This window comes from Panthera pardus, unplaced genomic scaffold, assembly GCF_024362965.1.
Source record: "Panthera pardus isolate Hobbes unplaced genomic scaffold, ASM2436296v1 HiC_scaffold_25, whole genome shotgun sequence".
Classification (NCBI taxonomy): Eukaryota; Metazoa; Chordata; class Mammalia; order Carnivora; family Felidae; genus Panthera; species Panthera pardus.
This window is the reverse complement of record NW_026526821.1, coordinates 39,472,772-39,496,531: the sequence shown is the minus strand read 5'-3', so window position 1 is coordinate 39,496,531 and position 23,760 is coordinate 39,472,772. Positions and strand designations below refer to the sequence as shown.

At 35.1% G+C, this 23,760-nt stretch overlaps 1 protein-coding gene across 1 annotated transcript in view; it reads right to left on the bottom strand.

Moving 5' to 3' along the window:
* The window catches only part of MACROD2 (mono-ADP ribosylhydrolase 2), a 2,022,401-nt gene that overhangs the window by 1,933,212 nt on the left and 65,429 nt on the right, over nt 1-23,760 (bottom strand). Inside the window, exon 3 of the mRNA XM_019462769.2 lies at nt 18,512-18,619. Coding sequence (XP_019318314.1) covers nt 18,512-18,619 — 108 coding nt within the window. The remainder of the gene's footprint in view (nt 1-18,511; nt 18,620-23,760) is intronic.

The following is a 23,760-nucleotide window of genomic DNA, read 5'->3' as shown; positions in this document are numbered from 1 at the left end:
TTTTGGATAAGCAAAACTCACAATAAAATAAGCCAAGAGATACATATAGTAAATAGCACAAATGATTAACACATAATAATATTTATTTTCTACAACTACATAACAAATTATAACAAACTTAGCAGCTTCAAACAATACTATGTGGAATTTAAGAAACACAACAGATGAACATAGGAGAAGGGAAAGAAAAATGATATAAACAAAGAGAGAGGCAAACCATAAGAGACTCTTTTTTTTTTTTGTAATATGAAATTTATTGTCAAATTTGTTTCCATACAATACCCAGTGCTCATCCCAACAGATGCCCTCCTCAATACCCATCACCCACCCTCTCCTCCCTCCCACCTCCCATCAACCCTCAGTTTGCTCTCAGTTTTTAAGAGTCTCTTATGTTTTGGCTCCCTCCCTTTCTAACCTCTTTTTTTTTCCCTTCCCCTCCCCCATGGTCTTCTGTTAAAAGACTCTTAAATACAGAAAGCAAACTGATGGTTACTGGAGGGGTCGTTGGGTAGAGGAATGGGCTAAATGGGTGATGGGCATCACTTGTTGGGATGAGCATTCTGTGTTATATGTAAGTGCTGATTCACTAAATTCCTTTCCTGAAACCATTATTACACTATATGTTAACTAACTTGGATTTAAATAAAGAAATAAATCATAAGGACCCCCCCTAAAAAAATACCCATTTAATTAGCTCACATTTCTGTAGGCCAGAAACAGAGGCACAGTGTGATTAGGAACCACAAGGCTGAAATTAAGATGTTGGTGGGGCTGAGTTCTAGCCTGAAACTTGAGAAAAATCTCCTAAGCTCATTCTTATTGACAGAATTTAGTTTCTCATGAAGGTAGGACCCAGGCGCCTGCTTCTTGCTGGTTGTCAGCCAACCAGGAGTCACTCTCAGCAACTAGAGGCTGAGCACTTTGGCATTTCAAGACTAATTCCTTTCCATTTGGCCTCCTCAATCCAGCAAAGGCATGATGAATCCTTCTCGTTTTCGGACTTCCTCTTTTACAACTAGCCAGAGAAAACTGTTTTTAAAGGGCTAATGTGTCCATAACCACTGTGTAGGATCAGACTCATTCTGATATCTCCCTTTCTTAAACTCAGTTATGCCAAATAATATAACCTAACCATAGGAGCAAAATATATCACATTTACAGTCCCAGTGATTACTCTGGGCATGTATACTGGGGGAGGCAATATGAAAAATTTTGAGCAACATCTTAGAATTGTGCCTACCACTATTATATAAGGAAATTATACAATTTGGTGAAAAATATATTTCAAAATACCAAACATAAATGAGAAAATACATGGGTGGACAAGGCATATATTATGGAACAGAATCTTTTAGAAAATAATTTAAGGAGCACTTGGCTGGGATGAGCACTGGGTGTTATATGTATGTGATGAATCACTAAATTCTACTCTTGGAATCATTATTACACTATGTATTAACTTAGATTTAATTGAATTTTTTTTTTAATTTTTAAAAAACTTTTATAAAGAAAATAATTTGATGAGAAAAATCAAAAGCCATAAAAATGTTAACACTCCTTGGCCTACACATACCACTCCTGGAAAGACAGCCCTCCTCCAGAAATTCATAAGACAGAAAAAGCAATGACATAAATATGTCAGCCTCCTCTGGGTTTTCCTAGCAACACAGACACAATTCTAGAACATAAGCTTCTACTTTGAGCATCAAATCCAGACACTGTATCTTACTCATTTTTCTATTTACAGAACCTATAATGGTATCTGCACTCTACAAATAGTTACTGAATGCCTACTATGTGACCATCAGTGAGTGAGGCATCAAGACAGAATTGTATAATCCATTCTCTGATATACCTCATTTCTCATAATTTTTGTAAAAAAAAAAAAATATCAAAAGTTCTACAGTCATTGTATGTATAAAGTACTACAATCACAAAAGTCAAGAGAAATGAGGAGACCATAGAACTAGGCCTTGGAAGTAGAGAATATATTATGTAGCCATTTAACATTGTAATTATGAACTGTATAAAAAATTATGAAAAATGGAGGTGCCTGAGTGACTTAATCGGTTAAGCGTCCAACTTCAGCTCAGGTCATGATCTCACGGTTCATGGGTTTGAGCCCTGCATCGGGCTCTGTGCTGACAGCTCGGAGCATGGAGCCTGCTTCGGATTCTGTGTCTCCTTCTCTCTCTGCCCCTCCCCAGCTCACACTCTATCTCTTTCTTAAAAATGAATAAACATTAAAAAAAATTTTTTAAACATTATGAAAAATTTTTATATTAATTGGAAAACTGTGTACCAAAATAAATCTGGGTTCTAGTCAAAAATATGCCAAAAGAAATGTGTACAAATGCATTGAAACAAATAGGAAAAAATAGTTTTCTAGAAAGTGGAATAAGTGGTCATTCATTTCCTCTTATTTTATTTACATTATTATGTTTATATCATTTGTGCTTCCAAAGAAATTTTAAATGAAAAGAAAAAAAATCACATTAAAAAAATAAATAAATCCACCATTTGAGTGAGTTCTGCTGACTGATAGAAAGAAGAAAATATTCAGTGTCTAAGTCTATTTACCACCATTCTAACTAAAAGTCCCTATTAGAGGAAGCAACATACTCAACCATTCATTAATTCTACAAACATTTCCTGAGCATGAACAATGGGCCAGACATCTCCTGAGCATGAACAATGGGCCAGACGTAGTGGAAGGCATTGGAGATACATAAATGGGTAAGAGTCCCTGCCCTCAGAAGGCTCTTGATCTGATGAATCACCATAGCAAAATTACATTTGGTAATATATTGTAATAATTTCTGAGAAGACAAAATTCTCTAAATAATGGTTCATTTCATGGGTGGAAGACTCAGTGTGACAGAATGAGTATAATAGCTCACTGCCTCAAGTGTACCCATGGCCGCAGGGAGAAGATCTGTCACTGCTGCCAAGCAACAGCCTCCTCAAGACTCAAAAATCAGATGCACCTGATTCTTACATCAGTTCTATCACAGTACAAAGCGACCTAGTCCATGCCTACACGTATGGCTCAGTAAACCTACAGATCTAATATCCTGGCTTACTAAACAGGGTGGCTGTTTCACATTTGAAGGATGTTTGAATGCCTAATAATTCCAACACAGATTTACTGGATCTCACTGGATCCACCACAAACTCACTGTATCTCAAGTTTCATAAGGAAAAACCAAGATCACTACAATTTGTGTATCTCTATGTTGAGTTTTATTTTACCTTTTTTTTCCTAGTCTTTCTTTATTCCTATTCTTATCATGAATGGCCACATGTAGCACTAAAGAAAGATATAAATCTCAATTTCACTCAAACTCCTGGAACTATTAGAAGAATTAAAAGCAATATGAACTTCTAATTAGTGAACAAATTGATTCTCCACTGAGATCACCTCTGCTAGCTACCCAAATGGTTTTTCAATCCAAAGGTATCTCCTTCTAAACTACAGGCTATCTGAAGAACCACAAGTTAAAGAAAAGAAAAGAAAAAAAAAAAAAGCCTCACCCAAAAATCAAGATCTCTCACTGTCTTCCTCATGGAACACAAATCCAACTTGAGGATTTTTTATTACACCATGCTCACATTTCACTAAATGACTTCTTAGTGTGTATTTTATTATCTGTCATTTAAATAGTAAGAATAACACTTTATCAATCACTCAGAAGTAATACAGTCAGCAGTTTATTAAATTAGAAATGTTATAAAGCATGGTGGATTCATTTGGGTTTCCTCCCCTTTTGTTTTATATTTTTCTAATTACCATTGTCATCACTGTGACCCTCACCATATTCAACATTTATTAAATAATTTATTAAACGTACCAGGACCTGGACACCGTACAAAGCACATACACATATTAGGTCATTTCCTCCTCAAAGCTAGTCTATAAACATAAAGAGCTTAGGAACTGGTTAAGATCACACTAACAATAAGATCCCTATCTTTCTAACCTCAGAGCTCAGCCTCTTAACTATTAGTTTCCTAGAGCTACTATTAAAAATTTTGCCACCAACTACATTGCTGAAAACAATATACATTTATCCTCTCAGAGTCTGGATACAGAAGTCCAAAATCAGTTCACTGGGCAGAAACCAAGATGTCAGCAGGGCTGCCCTCCCTCGGGAGACTACAGGGGAGAAGATACTTGCCTATTCCAGCTTCTGGTGGCTGCCAGCATTCCTTCTGTATTGCTACATCACTCTAGTCTTCAAGGCTAGCATCCTCAAATCTCTCTCAGCTCCATCTTCACATTGCCTTCTCCCATGTGTGTAGTCAAACCTCAAGATCTTTAACTTAATTATACCAGTCATCTAAGGTAATATTCATAAATTCCAGGAATTAGGAGGTGGATATTTTAGAGGGCAGAGTCTGTTTTTCATCCTACCACAACCACTAAATTCTACTGATTCCCCAACTGATTCACTCATGAGTTCTTGGTGTGGAGATGAATCAGAGATACTCCAGAAAGATACCACAGGCAACAATACACACTCTCCTTTGAGACAAGTCAGCCATGCTGAAAGATAAACCAAAGACTAGAACCAATAAAGACAAAGACGCATATGGACACACACTGGAGATCACCAAAACCAAACTCATTAGATCTATACCAATATTTGAGCCCCAGTCTCCTTACTCTTTGTCCAGCGAATTTTCACAGAGCCACAAACAAATAAATCTTAGACCAATGTACCATTTCTTCAACAGGCCAGACTTTCTCATGCCTAGGGCCTTTTTTCATGCAATTTCTTAACTTTATACCTACTTAACTGCTACTCTCTTCCATGTTTATCATCATACCTATAATGCCTCCGTCCCTGGTATTTGATTCATATTTCTTCAGTGCCACTAGTCATTATACCTGCATTATATTGTATATGTATCTTCCTGGAGAATATAAAACCCTTTAGAACAAAGACTATCACCCTAATACCTGGCAGAAAGTTAGGTACAAATCCTAACACAATATGCATTAGAAAGAAGGAAGGAAAGGGAAAAGGATATCGTAAGGAAAATAAAGAAGAAAGGGTCAGGAAGAGAAGGGAAAAGTAAATATTAAAGCTCAGGTTGTTTTAAGAGAACAGATGGAGATACAGCTCTTTCCAACACATATCTGTGAAAGTTCTGAAGACAGATTTTTCAAAAATGTCTGAAAAAGAGTACCAGAGAGCAAGTGCATGGACCTTTCTTGGTATGCTCTAAGCCCCAGAGTTCAGGGAAATGTTTCCAAAAGAAAGGTGTGCAGACTCCTACATCAGAACCACTGCATCAGGATGTCTGTTAATTGGAGATTCCAAGGGCACCTCCTAGACCCACTGAATCTGAATCATGGGGCAATGAAGGCTAGGGTCAGCATTTAAAACAAGCTTCTGGGGTGATTCTGATGCCCACTAGAGTTTATCACAATCATCAGTGTTGTAGGAAAGATGGAGAAAGCCAAACAATGCCCTGCAGATTTTTTTTTCTTTTGGCTTGATTCCCTAAAACTGATACTGGACTCAATGACTATTTTCTTCTAAATTTAAAAATGAAAGTCCAGTTTCTAAAAAGACAAGGCAAGGTATGCAATATGTTCCAGGGAAAAAATGCCAAAACTCAGAGAGGGGATTTGGGAAACATGCCAGGATGATTCAACACTGAGCCCGTCTAGATTATGAAGATATTGCTTTAATCAGCCTGGTCATAAGAATGATAGCCACAATTTGCCTGACACATCCAATCAATGACAGCATTATGCCAGTTTGAAGTTTTCTGTCATCCCGATTATTTTCCACTGACTTAAGTTCTTTTTGAAAGTGGTACAGAGCTTGAGAAATTATAAGGAATTCCCTGGTGTACCTTCCTGGAGTTATATCATAGATCTTATTGATCTTATGTTCTATTCTTCATTCCTCAAATTCCTTCTTAGAAATGATTTGTTACCAGCCTACCTCGATCTTCTTATAAAATGTAATAGTTCATGCCAGGGTGCAACTAATCTCCTCTAACACTTCATCCCCATCACCGTCTCAGAGCCATAGATGCCTAGAGAAGATGACATCTGAGGAGGCGGCTCCTGTCTCTAGGCTTTGGACAATCAATCACTCTATCATCTTTTACTGTGTTCTTTTTTTCCGTCATTTTTACAGGACACATTTGCTTTTCAAGGATCAATATTCAATTTAACTTTCTGTGCACTATAAATCAAGTCTTCCAAAGGTGAAGAAAATATGTTTCTGACTTTAAGGTTATTTTAAACCAGGTCCTAAGCCGAGCCCAATTAATGAGGCTCATCCTTGCAAATTCTAAGCAGAATCAGACTGTGACCTATGAGAGGCAAGTTGCATTTACTCCTTACTGTCACAGAAGATTGCTTTAACTAGATATTTTTAAATAATAAACCATAAATTAATCTAATTAGAGAATCTGTAAGTATTCAGAAGATGTAAAGTTGTGAGTTTTAAAGAAATAATTTCTTTTGCTCATTATTTCTTGCTATGGATGCTATAAAACACATTCAAGATCAGTAATTTTTCTATATGTAAAGACAGAATTATATTCACAGGATTATTTAAAACATTTAATATTTATTTCAATGAATTAAAATTAACAATTTGTCTATTTCACTTAGAAATTTTCTTACATGAAAAAATAAACCTTAATTCACTGTTAGGATATACTATCATGGTAGTACCAGCCACGCATTTTAAGAGGACTTAGTTGAGAGGACTAAGAGAAACCTATTTTATGCATTTAAAATAACTTATTTTTAAATGTCCTCACAAATCTTAAGCAGGTCTCTTAAACCCCATGGACTGGACATGTTTCTGAATTAATTTCCACCTGGAAACCCACGGGATGAAAATTCTAACTGCGTGATAAATTAAGTTGCCAAGCAAAATGGATTAGCGATCAGTGAAATTGCCTGATAAACTGTCAGATCCATTTTGGATTGGGATTCATCCTCTTTCTCCACCTGTTCATTAAGCTCCAAGTTCATGGCAACTCCAGTGACTGATTGCACATTAACAAGCTGTTTATGTGGGGAGGTGTAGCTAGCCTAGTCAACATTCCTATACTTACACATTCATTTAAACATAATTCTCTGGTAATTTATTCTGTTCACAATCCCAATGTGGAAAAATATACCTCTACCCTGAAGTTTAATTTTAGACACAACAGAGATGTGATGTGTCATAAAATTAAAACTTAACAAAGCACATCAGATTATACCTCAAGGTCAAAAGAAGCCTGGGAAATTTCATGCCATAAATCTGTTTCTTCAAAAAGTTACAAGAATGAGAAGAGTAGTGAGAAAGCTGCTGATAGAATGCCAAAATAAGATATTTATTTCTGTCCCTGTTCTAAAGCAAATATTTGGCTGCTTCTATAACAAGAAACCCAAACCAGCTAAGAATGTTGAGAAATAAGTTTCAACCTTTCTTATCAAGTGGCCAAAACTTTCCTTTGTATAACACCAAATTTAATAAACCACTTGTCAATCAAAATGCACCAAATTTGAGCTATAAATAAAAATATTCTTCCTACTCAAGCATCGAGTACTAATTCTTTCCTTTTTAAGTATATAGAATTCTTCATAAAGGGACTTTTCACCAAACACAAACTTAACAAAAATCATTAAGTTCCTCTGAAACTGAAGTTTAATAGATTTATATTTCATTCAAATATGAAGATGTCTACTTTCTACTTTTTTCTAAGCTTTTTTTCTTCAATATTATTTATGAAGCCTAAATTTTATATGAATTAATGACTGGAATTCAGAAATCAATGCCACTTTTCCCTTTCCCTACACAAATAAACCAAGACCTTAATTAAGGAAAATTTAAGTTAAGCGACTGACTCTTGATTTCAGCTAAGGTTATGATCTCACAGTTTGTGAGTTCAAGCCCCGCATTCAGCCCTGTACTGGGCTCCATGCTATGTGGAGCCTGCTTGGGATTCATATTCTCCCTCTCTCTCTCCCCCTCTCTCTCTGTCCCTCCCATGCTCTCTCTCTCTCAAAACAAATGAACTTAAAAAAAATTTTTTTAATAAAATTTAAGTTAATAGCCAGATAACTACAATTACATTGCGGCAAAAGAACAGAATGAAGATCATCCAAAGGCTTTTCAGCCCACAAACAGAAACTTCCCATAAGTCACATATAAAGAAGTAATTTTTAGAAATTAATTGACCAGTATATATAACAAAATATACACCTCCTTTAGTTAAAAATAATAGAAGTGTACACCAAAAAATTTTTAATTTTACTGTATAATTAAAAAAAAGAGCATGGAGAATTCCAAATAAGGTTGCATACAAGCATGAGATAGCCTCTAGGCCTCATGAAATGTCATTCGGCACCATTATAAATTTCAGCTTTTAATTAGATTTAACTATAATCAACTTCTGACAAGTCATGCATTTATAAGAATTAACCTATAGCAGAAGATATTTGTGTTTATTGTTAACTACCAGTTGAATTAGAATTTCCCCATGTCCCTTATCCTAATGTAAGCACAGCTGCTTACCCTCCCAGGGGACTGGTTCCATCCTCAAGTCTCAGTTCAATTGGCTCGGTCCACATGAAAAGTAGCATTGAGAAAGCTTAGTCTTAGTCTAGCTTCTGAAGCTGGGAAGCTTTCAGTAAATGTCAAGACTTGCTTTACAAAGCAGGATTATCCTAGTTTATATGGCACCTAGGAAACTCCACCCATTCCAGCCCCAGGAGTGTGCTCTGAAATTTTCTTGCCTAGAATAAAGGCTCAAAGTTTAAGAGAAACTATACTTGGTGACCTCCAAGAACCAAAGCCATACCATAAAATGTACACAGTGTCAAGTGTTATGCTAAATCCTAGGCACTACTTACTCTGAAAGTAAAATAAACCATTTCTCTTTCATTTTAATGAAATTCAGTGCCTGTCTCTGTCCCCACCATCTTGAATCTCAGGAAGAGAGGCAGTGGCATTGAAGTTGAGCTATTAGGTGTCTCAGCTGAGAAACATTCAGTACTATTTTCTTCAAGCCTCCAACTAACCCAACCTCACCCATTGCCTCCTGGCTACCGCCAGCAAGTTACACGTACCATATTTGTGCCAATAAAATAATATAGGTATAATTTTGCTTTCTATTTCAGAAGGTAATAACAAAAGTTATGGTCTTAGTCTTCAAAGAAATGTTAGTTAAAACAATAAAATACAATTCTAAGGCACAGATTTTTTTTAAAAGTCATCAAATTTAGAGGTGCCTTGGTGGCTCAGTCAGTTGAACATTCTACTTCGGCTCAGGTCATGACCTCATGGTTCGTGAGTTCGAGCCCCACATCAGGGTCTGTGCTGACAGCTCAGAACCTGGAGCCTGCTTTGGATTCTGTGTCTCCCTCTCTCCCTGCCCCTCCCCTGCTCACACTCTGTCTCTCAAAAAATAAATAAATGATTAAAAAAATTTAAGTCATCAAACTAGTATTTAAGTCATCAAATTAGTACTCATAAATGAGAGATATAAATTCATTTAACCTTTCCACAGAGCTATTTGGTTACATACATTTAAAAACTTTCATACTTCCATTATTTCACTTCAAAGAATTTATTCCAAGGTAATGAATAATCAAAGATTTTTACAAAGATTTACCTGCTAGGAATATTTGTCTCAGCCTGAATATAACAGTAAAAAACTTGAAACAAACTCAATCTCCAACATTGAGAGAACAGTTAAATACTCATGTGTATGACTAAATATGATACAGCTATTTAAAATGACACATAAAAATAACCATAATAGTAAAAAAATAAAAAAATTAAGCAGTATTTTGTAAAATTCAAAATACATCTATGAAATGAAAAGAACCTGACACATAAACACTAAACTGAAAAATTATAATGTTTTATTCTTCTCTATATTTTTTATTTTCCTTGAATATTAGGGCACATTCCTTCCATAATCAGACCCCAACAAAATCTCTAATAATAATTTTTAATCCAGTTAACTAGTATGTGTGACAAACAAAATATAAGTTTTCCTATATGCATTGAAAAATTCTCAGAAAAAAAATATCTGAAAACAGAACAAATTCCCAAGCAACCTCTACTACTTTCTCTATCATTTTTTTTTTAATTTTAGTCTCTCAAAGTCCTCTGAGGACTGTGTTACTAATTAATTCCTAGAGTTATTCATCTAAAAGTATAGCAGGGGTCAAAAATAGAAGATGAAAACTCAGAGGGAATTTATTAACAGCCATCCATCCCCTTGGCAATTATTTTCTTTTCAGAATTATCTTCTGATTCCTTGGAAGTTTAATGTTTAGTTTTGTTCTATAAATTCCTTCAGAAAAAAACTATAGATCAGAAAAACAAAGAAGTGATAAGTCAAAGAGTAGAAATATTTTGAAAAATATGCTGCGATGCAGAATTAACAAATAAAAAATGATTCACATCACAATGCCTCCTTTCACTGCATCCTCACAGTATTGAATTTTTAATCTTATTTTTATAAGGCATTTCTTTGTTTTTTTTTAAGTTCCATGTTCACATTCCTAAGCAGGTTTTCTACTAGACATTTGTCTTTTTTAATTGAGGAAAGCTTATACTTATTATTATTTTATTATTACTATAACAAGAGTAAACCTTTGTCATATATGTTGCTAATCTTTCTTTCCAATTTGATATTTACTTTCCAAATATATTTATGGTATGACTTTCTCTTGAAGCATTCAAGAATATTTATGTTGGGGCACCCAGGTGGCTCAGTGGATTAAGCATCTGACTCTCGATCTCTGCTCAGGTAATGATCTCATAGTTCACAAACTCAAGCCCCATGCCAGGCTCTGCACTGACACCACAAAGTCGGCTTGGAATTCTCTCTCTCCTTCTCTCTCTGTACCTCCTCCGCTCGCGTGCTCCCTCTCTTGCATGCTCTCTGTCTCTCTGTCTCTCTCTCTCTTTCTCTGTCTCTTTCTCTCTCTCTCTCAGAATAAATAAACATTTTTTTAAAAAGGAATATTTGTGTTGTCAAGTTCTTCAGTCTTTCTCATTGGTTCCTTTCTCTGTTAGTGAATTCAGAGTGGTTTTTCCCACCCACAGGTAAGACACAATCCCTTATATTTTCTTCTATCTTTTAAGTGGTTTCTTTAATTGCTATTAAACTCCACACAGAATTTGTATTCATGAAAGGTGTGAAGTAGTGATGTATATTTTTTTCATTATTATAGCTTTCACATATGTATTTTCATTTGGAATTGTGTGACTCCTCCCCCAACTTCTGCCATTTATCTGTCTTTTCAGGTATTTCTTGGCAAATCTCATCCTGTTGTTCTACTAGATAAATTTTAGAATTATTTTGTCAATTTCAAAATTAAAAAAAAAACTATCACCAGAACAAAATCTCAAAAATATCAATGAAATTTTTATTAGAAATCTAGGTTACTCCAAGAGTTTTGACATTTTTAACATACTACATCTTCCAATCTAGGAATGGTGATGGTTGTTAGATTTATTTAAATATGTTTTTTCCAGTATTTCCTGTTTTCTGTCTATCCTTACACTAGAAAAAGATCCTTATAGCTGGAGGCTCACATTTAAACATGTAGCCAAGGTTAAGAATTCATCTCAAAAAATGGTTCTTTACGGGGAACCTGGGTGTCTTAGTTGGTTGAGCATCTGACGTCGGTTCAGGTAATGACCTCACTGCTCATGGGTTCAAGCCCCACATCAGACTCTGTGCTGACAGCTCAAAGTCTGGAGCCTGCTTCAGATTCTGTGTCTCCCTCTCTCTCTACCCTTACCCCACTCGTGCTCTCTCTCTCTCTAAAAAGTAAATAAACATTTAAAAAAATGGTTCTTTCCACACCTGTCTATTCAAACCTATCCCACAGCTATCCACATTGGAGATTTTGAAACTTTTCAGCAATTCTGACATAGCATAGGAGGGGAAGTGAAGGGAAAGATTGATGTATAGTAATTCTTTCCCCTTTGTCTATATAGATATCTATTCACAAAAATACACACACACACACACACACACACACACAAATATGTAAGAATGATCACTAAAGTACTAATAATCCCAAACTGGAAATTACTGCAACCCCCATCAATAGTAGATTGATAGAGAAATAGTGACATAGTCACAAAATGAAATATTAGATAACAATAAAAAATGATCTATATCTATATACAGCAACATAGATAAATCTTACATATATAACAGTGAACTAAAAAAGAGCCATATATCAAAGAGCATATATGATATGGTCCCAATTATACGAAATGCAAAAAAAAAAAAAAAATCAAAAGTAATGTATACTACTGGAAGTCAGAGCAGTAAATATACTAGCCTACACTGACTACAAAACATTAGGGAGTACTAAGGGTTCTTCCAACATACTGGTAATGTTCTGCTTTTTAATCTGGATGGGGTTTCATTGAGCTGTACACTTATGTGTGTGTGTTTGTGTCTATTATTATTCAATAAACTGTTACAAGAAAAACATACAATACAGAAATTCAATAAAGAATAAAACTTAACTGCTTTGCTAGCAGAAATGAAATTTATATTAAATTAAGCAGTTGCTATCAATTCTGTCCTAAAATATTTCTGAGAGTAAATGAACCTCTTTTCTCAATGATCGAGATTCTAATTTCAAATATGCCTTATTTGGGTTTTACTAAATGAATACATAAAAAAACATTTATTTTAAGCAAATGGAGATGATTATTTAAGGAAACTTCTATAAAGTAAAATTTCTTCCTTCATATGCAGTCCCAGTACCTGATTTATCTGTGTAGATATTCAGATATTCTACATCAACTTTTCTTTTAATTAAATTATACCCAGCTATTAAATTATCATCTATCCAATTGTGTCACTATCTCAATTTTTTAGACAATTATGACATTCACAATTGATACACTAAAAAAAATCACTAAAGTAAGCTAAAACAATTATTCTAGACCATTAGTTCACAAAAATTACCAACAATGTTTTAAAACTTGGCATTTAACATAAAAGCCTCAGAATTGGACAACTTTTCCCTGACAAAATTCAAGTGAATAGTATAACAACTAAAGTTATGGACACATAGGACAAACCCATTTAGTTGGTAGTATCTATCTGTGCATAAGATTTGAAAAACATGCACCATTACCTTGTGACATTCGTAGAAAAAATCAGTTTTCTGATATTCTAACTAACCAGTATAATTCTGCTGCCATTTACTGAGTATGTGTCTACATACTAGGCACTATGTGAAGTGCTTTGTATATGTTATCTGTTGATTTTCACAACAGCCCTAGGAAGCAGTAATAGGAATAGATAGTAACAGGACTATCTCCATCTTACCAATGAACAAACTAAGGCTCAGAAAAGCTACATAATTTACTGAAGGTCTTTTGGTCAAGAAGTTAAAGAGACACATTTAACATAATGATTGTTCTCAGGGTGCCTGGGTGGCTCAGTCAGTTAAGCATCAGACACAGTTTCATCAGCTTGAGCCTCAGAGCCTGCTTGGGATCCTCTCTCTCTCCCCCTCTCTCTGCCCCTCCCCCACTCATGCTGTCTTTGTCTCTCTCAAAATAAATAAATTTAAAAAATAAAATAAGAAATAAAATAATGATTTCTCTGACTCCAAGCCCTCCATGATTAACCACCATGTAAATATAGGGGCATGCTGGGGTAGGGACAGGAAGAACTAAAATAAACAAATCAATCTTCCTCATTTTCCACTTTAAAAAATCCTATTTATGGCGAACTGAATTCATCTTTGGCCAATCATAACCCATTAGACTTAGAGAATTAACTCCTTTTCATGACACAATTCACAAATGAATAACAATTATATTGCCTATATTTTTCTAAGATTATAGTACAAGTAAAATTGTCTCTAATGATATACTGAACCATAAGTTAGATTAATGTATTCTACCCTGAGCTTTAGCAAGAACCACAACACTTTGACCAATAGCCTTAATACAAAATTATACAAGGACACAGTCACAGTAAATAGATCATCCTATACTCTGCTATATACAAAAACCTGTGCATGAATCTCCATAGCAGCTCTATTGGTTATAGCAAAATGCTTCAGAGAACCCAGAGGTCCTACAATGGGTGGAAGGCTCAACAAACTGGTATAACCATGTAAGGGACCACTACTCCGAAATAAACAGGAATGAACTACTGACACATGCAACAATCTGAATGGACCTCAAGGGCTTTATATTTAGTGAAAACCATCAATCTCAAAAGGTTACATGCTGTATGATTCCATTGATATAATATTCTTAAAATGACAAAAGTAAAGGAATGAATAATGAGAGTGGAGAGTGGGAAGGGGAGGGCAAAGAGGTGGATACTATAAAATAGGAAGTTCTTTCAAGATAATCAAACAGTTCTGTATCTTGATTATAGTAATGGTTACATGAATCTATAAATGGGATAAGACTGCAGGGAACTATACACACACACATGAATGCAGGTAAAAAAAAAATAGGTGAAAACTGAATAAGGTCTACAGTCTAGTTATAATATACCAATGTCAATTTCCTGGTTTTGATATTGTACTACAGCTATATCATGTCACCATCGGGGGAGGCTTACACAGGTGAAGGTGAAGGGTACACAGGTCTCTATGTACTTTTTTTTTTAAGTTTATTTATTTATTTTCCGAGTGAGAGACAGAAGGAGAGAGAAAGAGAGAGAGAGAGAGAGAGAGAGAGAGAGAGAGAGAGAGAGAGAGAGAGAGAGAGAGAGAGAGAGAAAGCAGATAAGGGGCAGAAAGAGGAAGACAAAGAGAATCCCAAGCAGGCTCTGCACCACCATTGAGAACCCAATGCAGGGCTCAACCTCATCGTGAACAGCGAGATCATGACCTGCGCCAATGTCAGAGGCTTAACCGACTGAGCCACCCAGGTGTTCCCACTCTTTATACTCTCTTTGCAATTTCCTATAATTATCTCAACATAAAAAGTTTAAACAAAAAATGACCCTGGGTATGAGAACCTGAATTTGAACCTGGGTCTGCCTCACTCTTAAACTTGTGCTACTGCCCTGTATGCCTTACTGCCTACAAAATTTGTTCTGTTAAAATATACCAAATATGCATTAATTCCTACAGAGAAGAATAAAATACATAGGAGGCATAGGAGGCTCATCCTGGGTCACATTTAAAGAAATCTAAGGAAGTTCAAGGAGTACTTTATTAGGAAAAAGTTTAAATATCAAATCATTTCATTCACGGCAAATAATCCCTGGTGTTCCAATGAACTAATATAACATGAACGTGGGAAGAGAACCTTTAGAAGTTTGATAGGAAGTGATGTCTGGGCTGCTTTGGCACCCTGACTGGGGGGGTGGGGGGAGGGGGGCACTGCCTCTCATTCCCCTCTCACTAGAGGCAGCTCTGAAGTCTCCTGCCATGTTGCCTTGTTCACTTGAAAGAATAAAATGCTGTTCCTCTCTTTACACACCAGGCAAACAAACTGCACAGCAGAAAGCTGTAAATAGATTCATTACACTGTACATTTGGCATCTCTTTTCCATACACCCAGGAACTTCCTAATGAGTTTGTCTTTGTGAGATGCAGAACATGGCCAAATTATAATATAATCTCAGCCAGAGAGGTGAGCTAAAGGTGCCAAATGTTTTTTGGGAGTGAGTGAAAGTTACTGCCTCCCTTCATATTAATTCATCAAACCCTTGTACACAGCTATGTGGCAGCTATGAAAAAATTATGCATACAGGGAAGGACAAGAATCAAAATAGTGATAGGATGTTCTTTTTCTATTAGTGATGTTTTCCTGTTTAGCACCATTTTATTCTATTTCAGTAAAAATTATCCCATAATTATTTTTTAATGTCTATTTATTTTTTAGAGAGAACATGTGCTAGAGTGGGGGAGGGGCAGAGCCAGACAGAGGTTCTGAAGTGAGCTCTGCACTGACAACAGAGAGCCCGATGAGGGGCTCAATCCCATGAGCTATGAAATCATGACCTGAGCCAAAGTTGGACACTTAACTGACTGGGCCACCCAGGCGCCCCACCCCATAATTATTTTTATTAATTGATCAAATAATTCATTTTAAAAATCAGAGCCAAATTGTTTCACTATATCAAGTCCTCAATGCTGAATGTGCAATTGCTCAGAGGTGCTTTGTAGCATATGGTTCAATTGCACGTAGTTCAATTTAACACATATACAGTATCAAGTGTTTATTAAGAACATAATGGCATGACATCGCTTTGGAGGGTGACACAAAAAAAATGAAAAGACACCATTCTATAGTCTCAAGGGGGAGCTACACATGTACACAATTAACAAAACCCAAGAAAAACCATAATTGCTGCTATTATTAAGTGTGCCAACGTGGCAAATCCAATGTTATGTTAATAACAAGAAAGAGAAACTCAAGAGTTATTTTCAGGTATTTAAGAAGAAAATACATGTCACTAGTTGTACTCCACAGAACAGAGCTAGGATTAACAGCTAGAAATTACAAGAATATACAGGAAGGTTGGTGTTATATATACATAAAAGCTTTTAAATTTTTTTTGAATTAAAGCTTACATATTTATAGGATTTAGAGCATAATAAATCATTAATGACTTAATAGCTACAATAATATCTGATTAAACTTCTGTACTGGAAAGGAGTTCATGGGATTCTTTCTAAGGGCATGTCTTCCCCAGAGGCCCCATAGATCAGAGAAAAGCATCTTGATACCCAGGGCTACAAATGAACAGTCCACAGAGACTAGATATAAGGGAGACTTGTAGCCTATGAGGTGGCATGAAGATGTAATTCTATCCAAAATAAGTGATTCATATTGAGTGGTGATTAAATGACCAAGGCTGATCCCCTCTCATGAAGGTTTTGCATTTTAGAGATGCAGCAGAGGAGAAAGGAATCACAGGGGAATCAGAAGAGGAGAAAAAGAAAAAACAGCTCTGACTATGGCAAAGCAAATTACAGTACAAAGCAACCGACAGCCAATTCTGAGGGAATAACAAGCTGACTAGACTTCCAGACTTCCTGCTAGAAGTCTATCTCCTAAACAACATTCCAGATCTCTGTGAGATCCTTCTGTTCACCCACCAAAGCATGTTCCTACTATCCTGTGTGAATTTACTCATCACCAGAGGAAACTTCAAGACAATGTTGAACTTCACATGAACCCTGTACTCCTGGAAAACAGAGACTGCCAAAAAATTACCCCTCAGCCTTTTGTGTTCGAGGAAACAGCTTACCAGCACAGAAATATGCTCCCCGTGTGACTGAGATAAAACTCATGGATGATCCCTTGTAACCTATGACAAGACCAAGACACATCTTCCAAATTCCCATTCTTTCACTCATAAATGATTAGCTGAACTGTTTGTCCATATTGACCATTCTGATTGGTCAACAGCTCTTAACTGGAGTTGACCAAACTTTAGTAAGGCTTTTCTCCTTCTTTCAAGTCCCTGGACTTTGACCCATCCTTGAGCAATGGAAGGTGAACAATCCTTCCTGAATGACCCCTCCCAAGAATCAGCGGACCTCAGGGGAAGATTATTCCCTGATCAACTGTCCAATCATGCCATCCATTCATCCCAGTCCCCCACACCCAATTCTTTTTAGCCTGTTTACTCCTCCTTATAAAAGAAAAGCCCCTTTCTGATTGATCTTTGAGATACTTATAGATCTTGTGGTCAAAGTGGTTCTTCTTACTGCAATATTCTTTCTCCTCCTATTACAATAGTACTCTTCCCCTTACTGTAATAATCTTTCTGAACAAAGTCTCTCCTTACCTAAGTCCAAATTTATTTTTATTTGGCATTTTCAAGCCCAAGATAGGCTGAAAAAAGCCTACCTTTACAAAACACAAATTAAAATCATTAAATATCCTTTTATTATTGACATTTATTTTTATAGAATCACAACTACTATGTATTTGACATATAGTCACATAATAAAATATATAGGAGATACCACCATAAATAAGTTAATTTCCCCTATTTTCAAACATAAAAATTACTTGATTATTGAAATAATTAGAATAAAGCATTTCATAGCAAACATGAGCAACCAAACAACTGTGATTTGGAAACTGCAGAAATAATTACTTTCTAGATTACTTTTTTTGGTGTAGTTCAATCTCTTTACAACCTATTCAAAAGAAGGAAAAAGCTTGATGAATTTGTTTTTATGTTGGCACATTATTAACCCAAGTGTGAAACCAGCAACAATAGAGCTGGTAAAGTTCTTTCTGAGGAACTTTCTGCAATAATCTATCACTTTTCCAATGATCTAGTACCCTAGTCTCAACTTAGCATGGATACCATGAGTTAGCAAATTAACTGCAGCACATACGTAAAATAAATCATCAGTGTTTTTAATCCAGAAGGGAAGTACATAAGATATTTCTATACCAGGAAGGACATCTTTTCCTAAAATACCTACATTCCTGTTTATGAAAAATAATTTAAAATAATACTTATATAATACATCACAAAAAAATCAAGTACTCACCCGCATTGACTATAGCATCTACCTCTAGCAATGTGATGTCACCTCTATAGAGAGAAACTTTTTCACTCAAACTTTTCTTCACCTGTGATGTTTCCTGAGTATTTTCTTCTGTAATAAAAAAAAAGAATATATATATATATATATATATATATATATATATATATATATCAATAGTATAGTCTTAATTTATTTAAGGACAATTTTGATAAAATAGCCAATATGGGTCACAATCTGATATACAAGACAAGTGGAAATAAATGTGTAAGTACCAGGGGTGTGGCTTATTCTCTATTTATTATGTATTCCTCAATACAAATGCAGTACATCACGTATATAATAGGCAGTCAATAAATTTAGACATGTTATATTGGTCAAAAAAGCTCAATGTTTCTTATTATTATGAAAATATCAATTTTAAAATAAAATTATGAACGATCAAGTTTCATAAGAAGATAAGAAAAAGATGTACAACTATGGCTATGGGGGCCCAAAGACAATTTAAGTGGCTTGTAACCTATCATCTCTAATCTCCTAAATACTTCAAAATTGCATGCTCATTTAAGAGTATCATAGTGAACTGATAGCATTATCTTCTCCCTTGAAAGATTTGCCAAGACAAAAATAAATTTTCACAGTGAATGAGCTTCTTTCTATTTTGTTGTAGTTACCAAGTCATCCTTGAAAAAAATATTCACCCAGAACAAAAACATGTTGATTCCACTCTTTGCTACTTGTAAGTAACAAATGCCCCTCAAAATGGGAAGGATCAAAAATACTTGAATGGGTCAAACTGCTTTTCTTATCAAATTGTATTAACCTTTCACTCTAGAGGGCGCTGCTAGATTTAAAAGAGAAAAGCTGTCTTGCACACAACAGCCAGCAAACTGGTAAGTTGAAAACAAGCCAAAACATTACATTCTACAACTTGACCTACTTTTAAATCTTTTATGATAATACTATAATTTGAGATTCATTCATTCTTAACAAGTGATGTTAATACAGTACACAGAGGTTTACAAAATCAATGATTTAAAAAACATCATATTACTATACATAGAAAGCTTTTTAATATACCTCTACAAAAGGTGATTTATAAACTCAAACTTTTTAAAGTGTTTATGATCTGTGCAAATCTTTCAAGGGAGAAGATAATGCTATCAGTTCACTATGATACTCTTAAATGAGCATGCAATTTTGAAGTATTTAGGAGATTAGAGATGATAGGTTACAAGTCACTTAAATTGTCTTTGGGCCCCCATAGCCATAGAAAAAAATTGGCCAAGAGTAAGGATATGATCCTGGGCCACAAAAGTGATCTTTTCTCTCTTTCTGTCTCCAAGGCATCCCCTTCTTTGTAATCACTGCTCTCCTTAAAGGATTCTAATCAAAATATTCATTAGTGTTGACAATGGTAGTAGTAATAATAAGGAGGAGGAGGAGAAAATGGGAAAATTGTATGTGAAAAGAGCAGAGAAAGGCATTAGAGGACCTCAAAATAAAACAATAATAAAAAAATAAAACCACCTCAAGGACTTCTCCAGTACCGTCTGTCCTTGTCAGGTAATGGCTAAAAGCACACACTTTACTACCAGACTGTCTCTGTTCAAATTTTGATCTACCAGTTAACAACTGGGTGATACTGGAAAGGTTATTTATTTTCTCTATGCTTCAGTCTGTAAATTACTGGCTCCTTCACAATTATGAGTTCATAATACTTAGAATAATACTTGTTCCACAGTAAGCTCTCAACAAACACTACCTTTTTTTTAACAAAGGATTTACAAAGATGACAAGTTATGTCAACATCTATATTCAGAAAAACACAGTAGTTAAGAAATATTTTCAAACAATATTACTTTGAAAAATGTATCATTACATTTATTATTATTATTGTTGTTGTTGTTGTTGTTATTCCCATCAGTGAAAGAATTTTGTTTGTGCTCTTGCCAGGCCAATGCCTGGCCCATTGACAAAGACTTTGAGCCAGAACACCTTGAGTTCCACACCCAATCAGTTTCTAGTCTTACTACTTTTACCAAATTATAAAGTCCTAATTCCCAGTTAAAGATTATTGAATGACAATAAATATTTGGTGGTTTGTCAAAAAAAAAAAAAAAAAGTATACGTATTTGGACTGTTGTAAACCTGAAATTATAAACACTTCTCACTGATGAGTTTCAGAACTCCATCAGGCATTAAGTTGATAAGCATATCACAAATGAAAGCATAAAGTTTGACTTTCCAACTTGGGATACAAAGTAGATAGATTTCTAATCCTTCCTAAAGTTGCATTTAGTTCTAAAAGCTACTTCTTCATTTGTTCATGAAGCATTATGTATGTAAAATTGTATTTGTAATAATGTGACTTTTTAACATATGTGACAATAAATCATGTATTTCTTTCTCCAAATATAAAGATATTATCAAAGAATGGTATTGGAAAGACTTAAAGTTCAAGCATTTATACCACATTTCAGTTTTCTTAAAAGAAATCCTCATCTCTCATCTGCAAATTTTAAAATTGTGACATTTTGAGTCTAAAGGTTCAAGCAAATTCAACATATCAAATAAATATACTGCTGTGACATGTTATTCAAATAAGTTACTCAAAACGGTCTTATTAGAATCATCAGCATCATGAATAAGTATAAGCATCCTTCTTCCTCATAGCCAGACTTATACTTGCTGCCCAATGTCTCACACGGTATATAAAAAAGGCATAAATTTACTCAAGAGCTATAATTTGAGAGTATTAATAAGTATCTGTATTTCCTTTAGCAATAAGCCAAAACCAGACCTCATACTTTTGACCACCAACTACTCTCTGTAAATGCAGCAATGTACATTACCACCAGAAAATAATTTCTTTTATTTGAATGGCAATGCATTGCCTTCCTTTTCACACAACTGTGTTTGATCAGCTCTTCCAATGTATCTTTTCCTACATCCTGAGTTTTCGGCAATAAGACAGAAAACTGTCAAGCATTGCTACCTCATGGACGTTATATATGTACACAAAAACTAATTCACATTTTGCACATAATTGGCTTTATCCAACTACAAGTTGAAATATCTGTCAATGTACACATATGACAGTAATTGTTCTTCCAGATTGCATACTATTTATATTATAAAACATATAAACAAACAACAGCAAAAAAGACAGTAATTAAAGTAGTAAAAACAGATTTTTATTCTGGAAAATACTGCAACTGGGAAAAAAAGATCTCAGTACAGAATGGGGCTCAATTCCCAATACAGCAAGGACAAGCAGGGATTTGCAGCCATGAGCAGAGTGGGAATCAATGGAAGGAAAATCACTAAGAAGAAAAATTAGAGGCAGGGGGAGATTCTGATTGAACAGACTTAGGCTTCTTGCTAAAGGCAGGCTAGGGTGATCAGACATCACTTGGGGTATGGAAGGGGATGTGGAATTTGATCAATATTGAGGGTGGAGTATTCTCTCTAAACTGATTTAGCAGAATGCTAACTAAAACTGGAATATGTAGGTCTTGCAAAGACATGGAAACTATTTTTAGGCAGACATATTCAACATGAAACAAAGCTCATCATCATCTCAAGTTATTTCCCAGTTAATTATTTTTACAGTACATGAATGTTAGGAAAGCAGCACAAAAGCAAAAACCTAAAAAAGTTAAATAAATGGATTTTTCTTTTACTGCTATGTTTCAAATACAAGGTGTCATGAATATCCGGCATTAATTTTTCCTGCATTTTTACTTATATATTTGGTCTTGGGTTGAATTTAAAATTTTTATAATCTTAAACATCCAGATATAATACAACGTTATTTGTTGTACCCAAGTACAGCAAAATGTATGCTCTTATCATATTACTAATAACTCAGAAGATAGTTATTTTTATTAAGCCAAAAATATTAACCGAATATTATTTACCAAAAATTTACTCAAGTCATATAAAGTTGAAAAGCAAAGTATTTGGATTAGTTTCTGTTTCTGAGAGTTTTAGGAATATTTTTATAAGCTCTCATTTACCTTTCAGCCAATTTTAATAGAGTTCCTTTATGGGATTTTATGGATTAATGTGGTAATACAATCCAAAAGTAGAAAAATATCACATATACATAATATACATACAAATATATACATACATAAAAACAGATATAAAGATCTTGTGGCTTTCATTCTAAAATTTTAGCCATAAGTCAGGTAAACACAGTAATACACTCTGATCTATGCTCCCCTTGATATTTTTATCTAAACTTTGTTTCTGGCAGAAGGAAAAAATCAAGGTAACCTGTTCAATATGAGGGGTAATGCTTTTTAACCAACATTTGTGGAGGAGACTTTCAAGAATTTTCATTTTCCCTGATATATAATCATATAGAGGGGCGCCTGGGTGGCTCAGTCGGTTAAGCGTCCGACTTCGGCTCAGGTCATGATTTCACAGTTTGTGAGTTAGAGCCCCGTGTCGGGCTCTGTGCTGACAGCTCAGAGCCTGGAGCCTTTTTCAGATTCTGTGTCTCCCTATCTCTCTCACCCTCCCCCCGTTCATGCTCTGTCTCTCTCTGTCTCAAAAATAAATAAACGTTAAAAAAAAATTATAATCGTATAGAGGCTATAGATGGAAATTTTATTTTTTTATTTTTTTAATATATTAAATTCATTGTCAAATTGGTTTCCATACAACACCCTGTGCCCATCCCAAAAGATGCCCTCTTCAATACCCTATAGATGGAAATTTTAGGTGACAAACTGAGGAGACATCAAGCAGTTGTCTGGATGTCTCCAAAGTTTATCTGAGTAATAAAGCATCTGGTCTGTTTCCAATTATCTTTTCTTCCTTTTCTGCCATGAGTAGTTGCTTTCAGTAGTCCCTGAGTCCCTTGAGAGCCCCTGATGAGCAGTAGGGAGCCTAAAGTCCAAATGACTATAGGGAGTTGAGAAGCTTCAGTGGGAAGGGAAAAGAGGGATGTTGAAGGTAGAAATACGAAAAGGTACACATCAAGAAATTCAAGGGAGTTGAAAAGAAGATCAACAACTATAAGGGGAGGAAGGAGGATCAGAAGCAATGGGAAGAGAGAGATCTTAGAGGAGCCAGTTTTGGAGATCTTAAGTTTTCCAAAAGAAGCCAATGAAGTTCCAAATTATCCTTAGTAAAGTCATGCCAGCAAGAAAGAAAGTAGGCAGAGATAGCATAGCATATAATCAACAAAACCTCAAGAAGGGCATTTCAGTGGACTCAGAAGTTCCCAAGGGAGAAGCAGG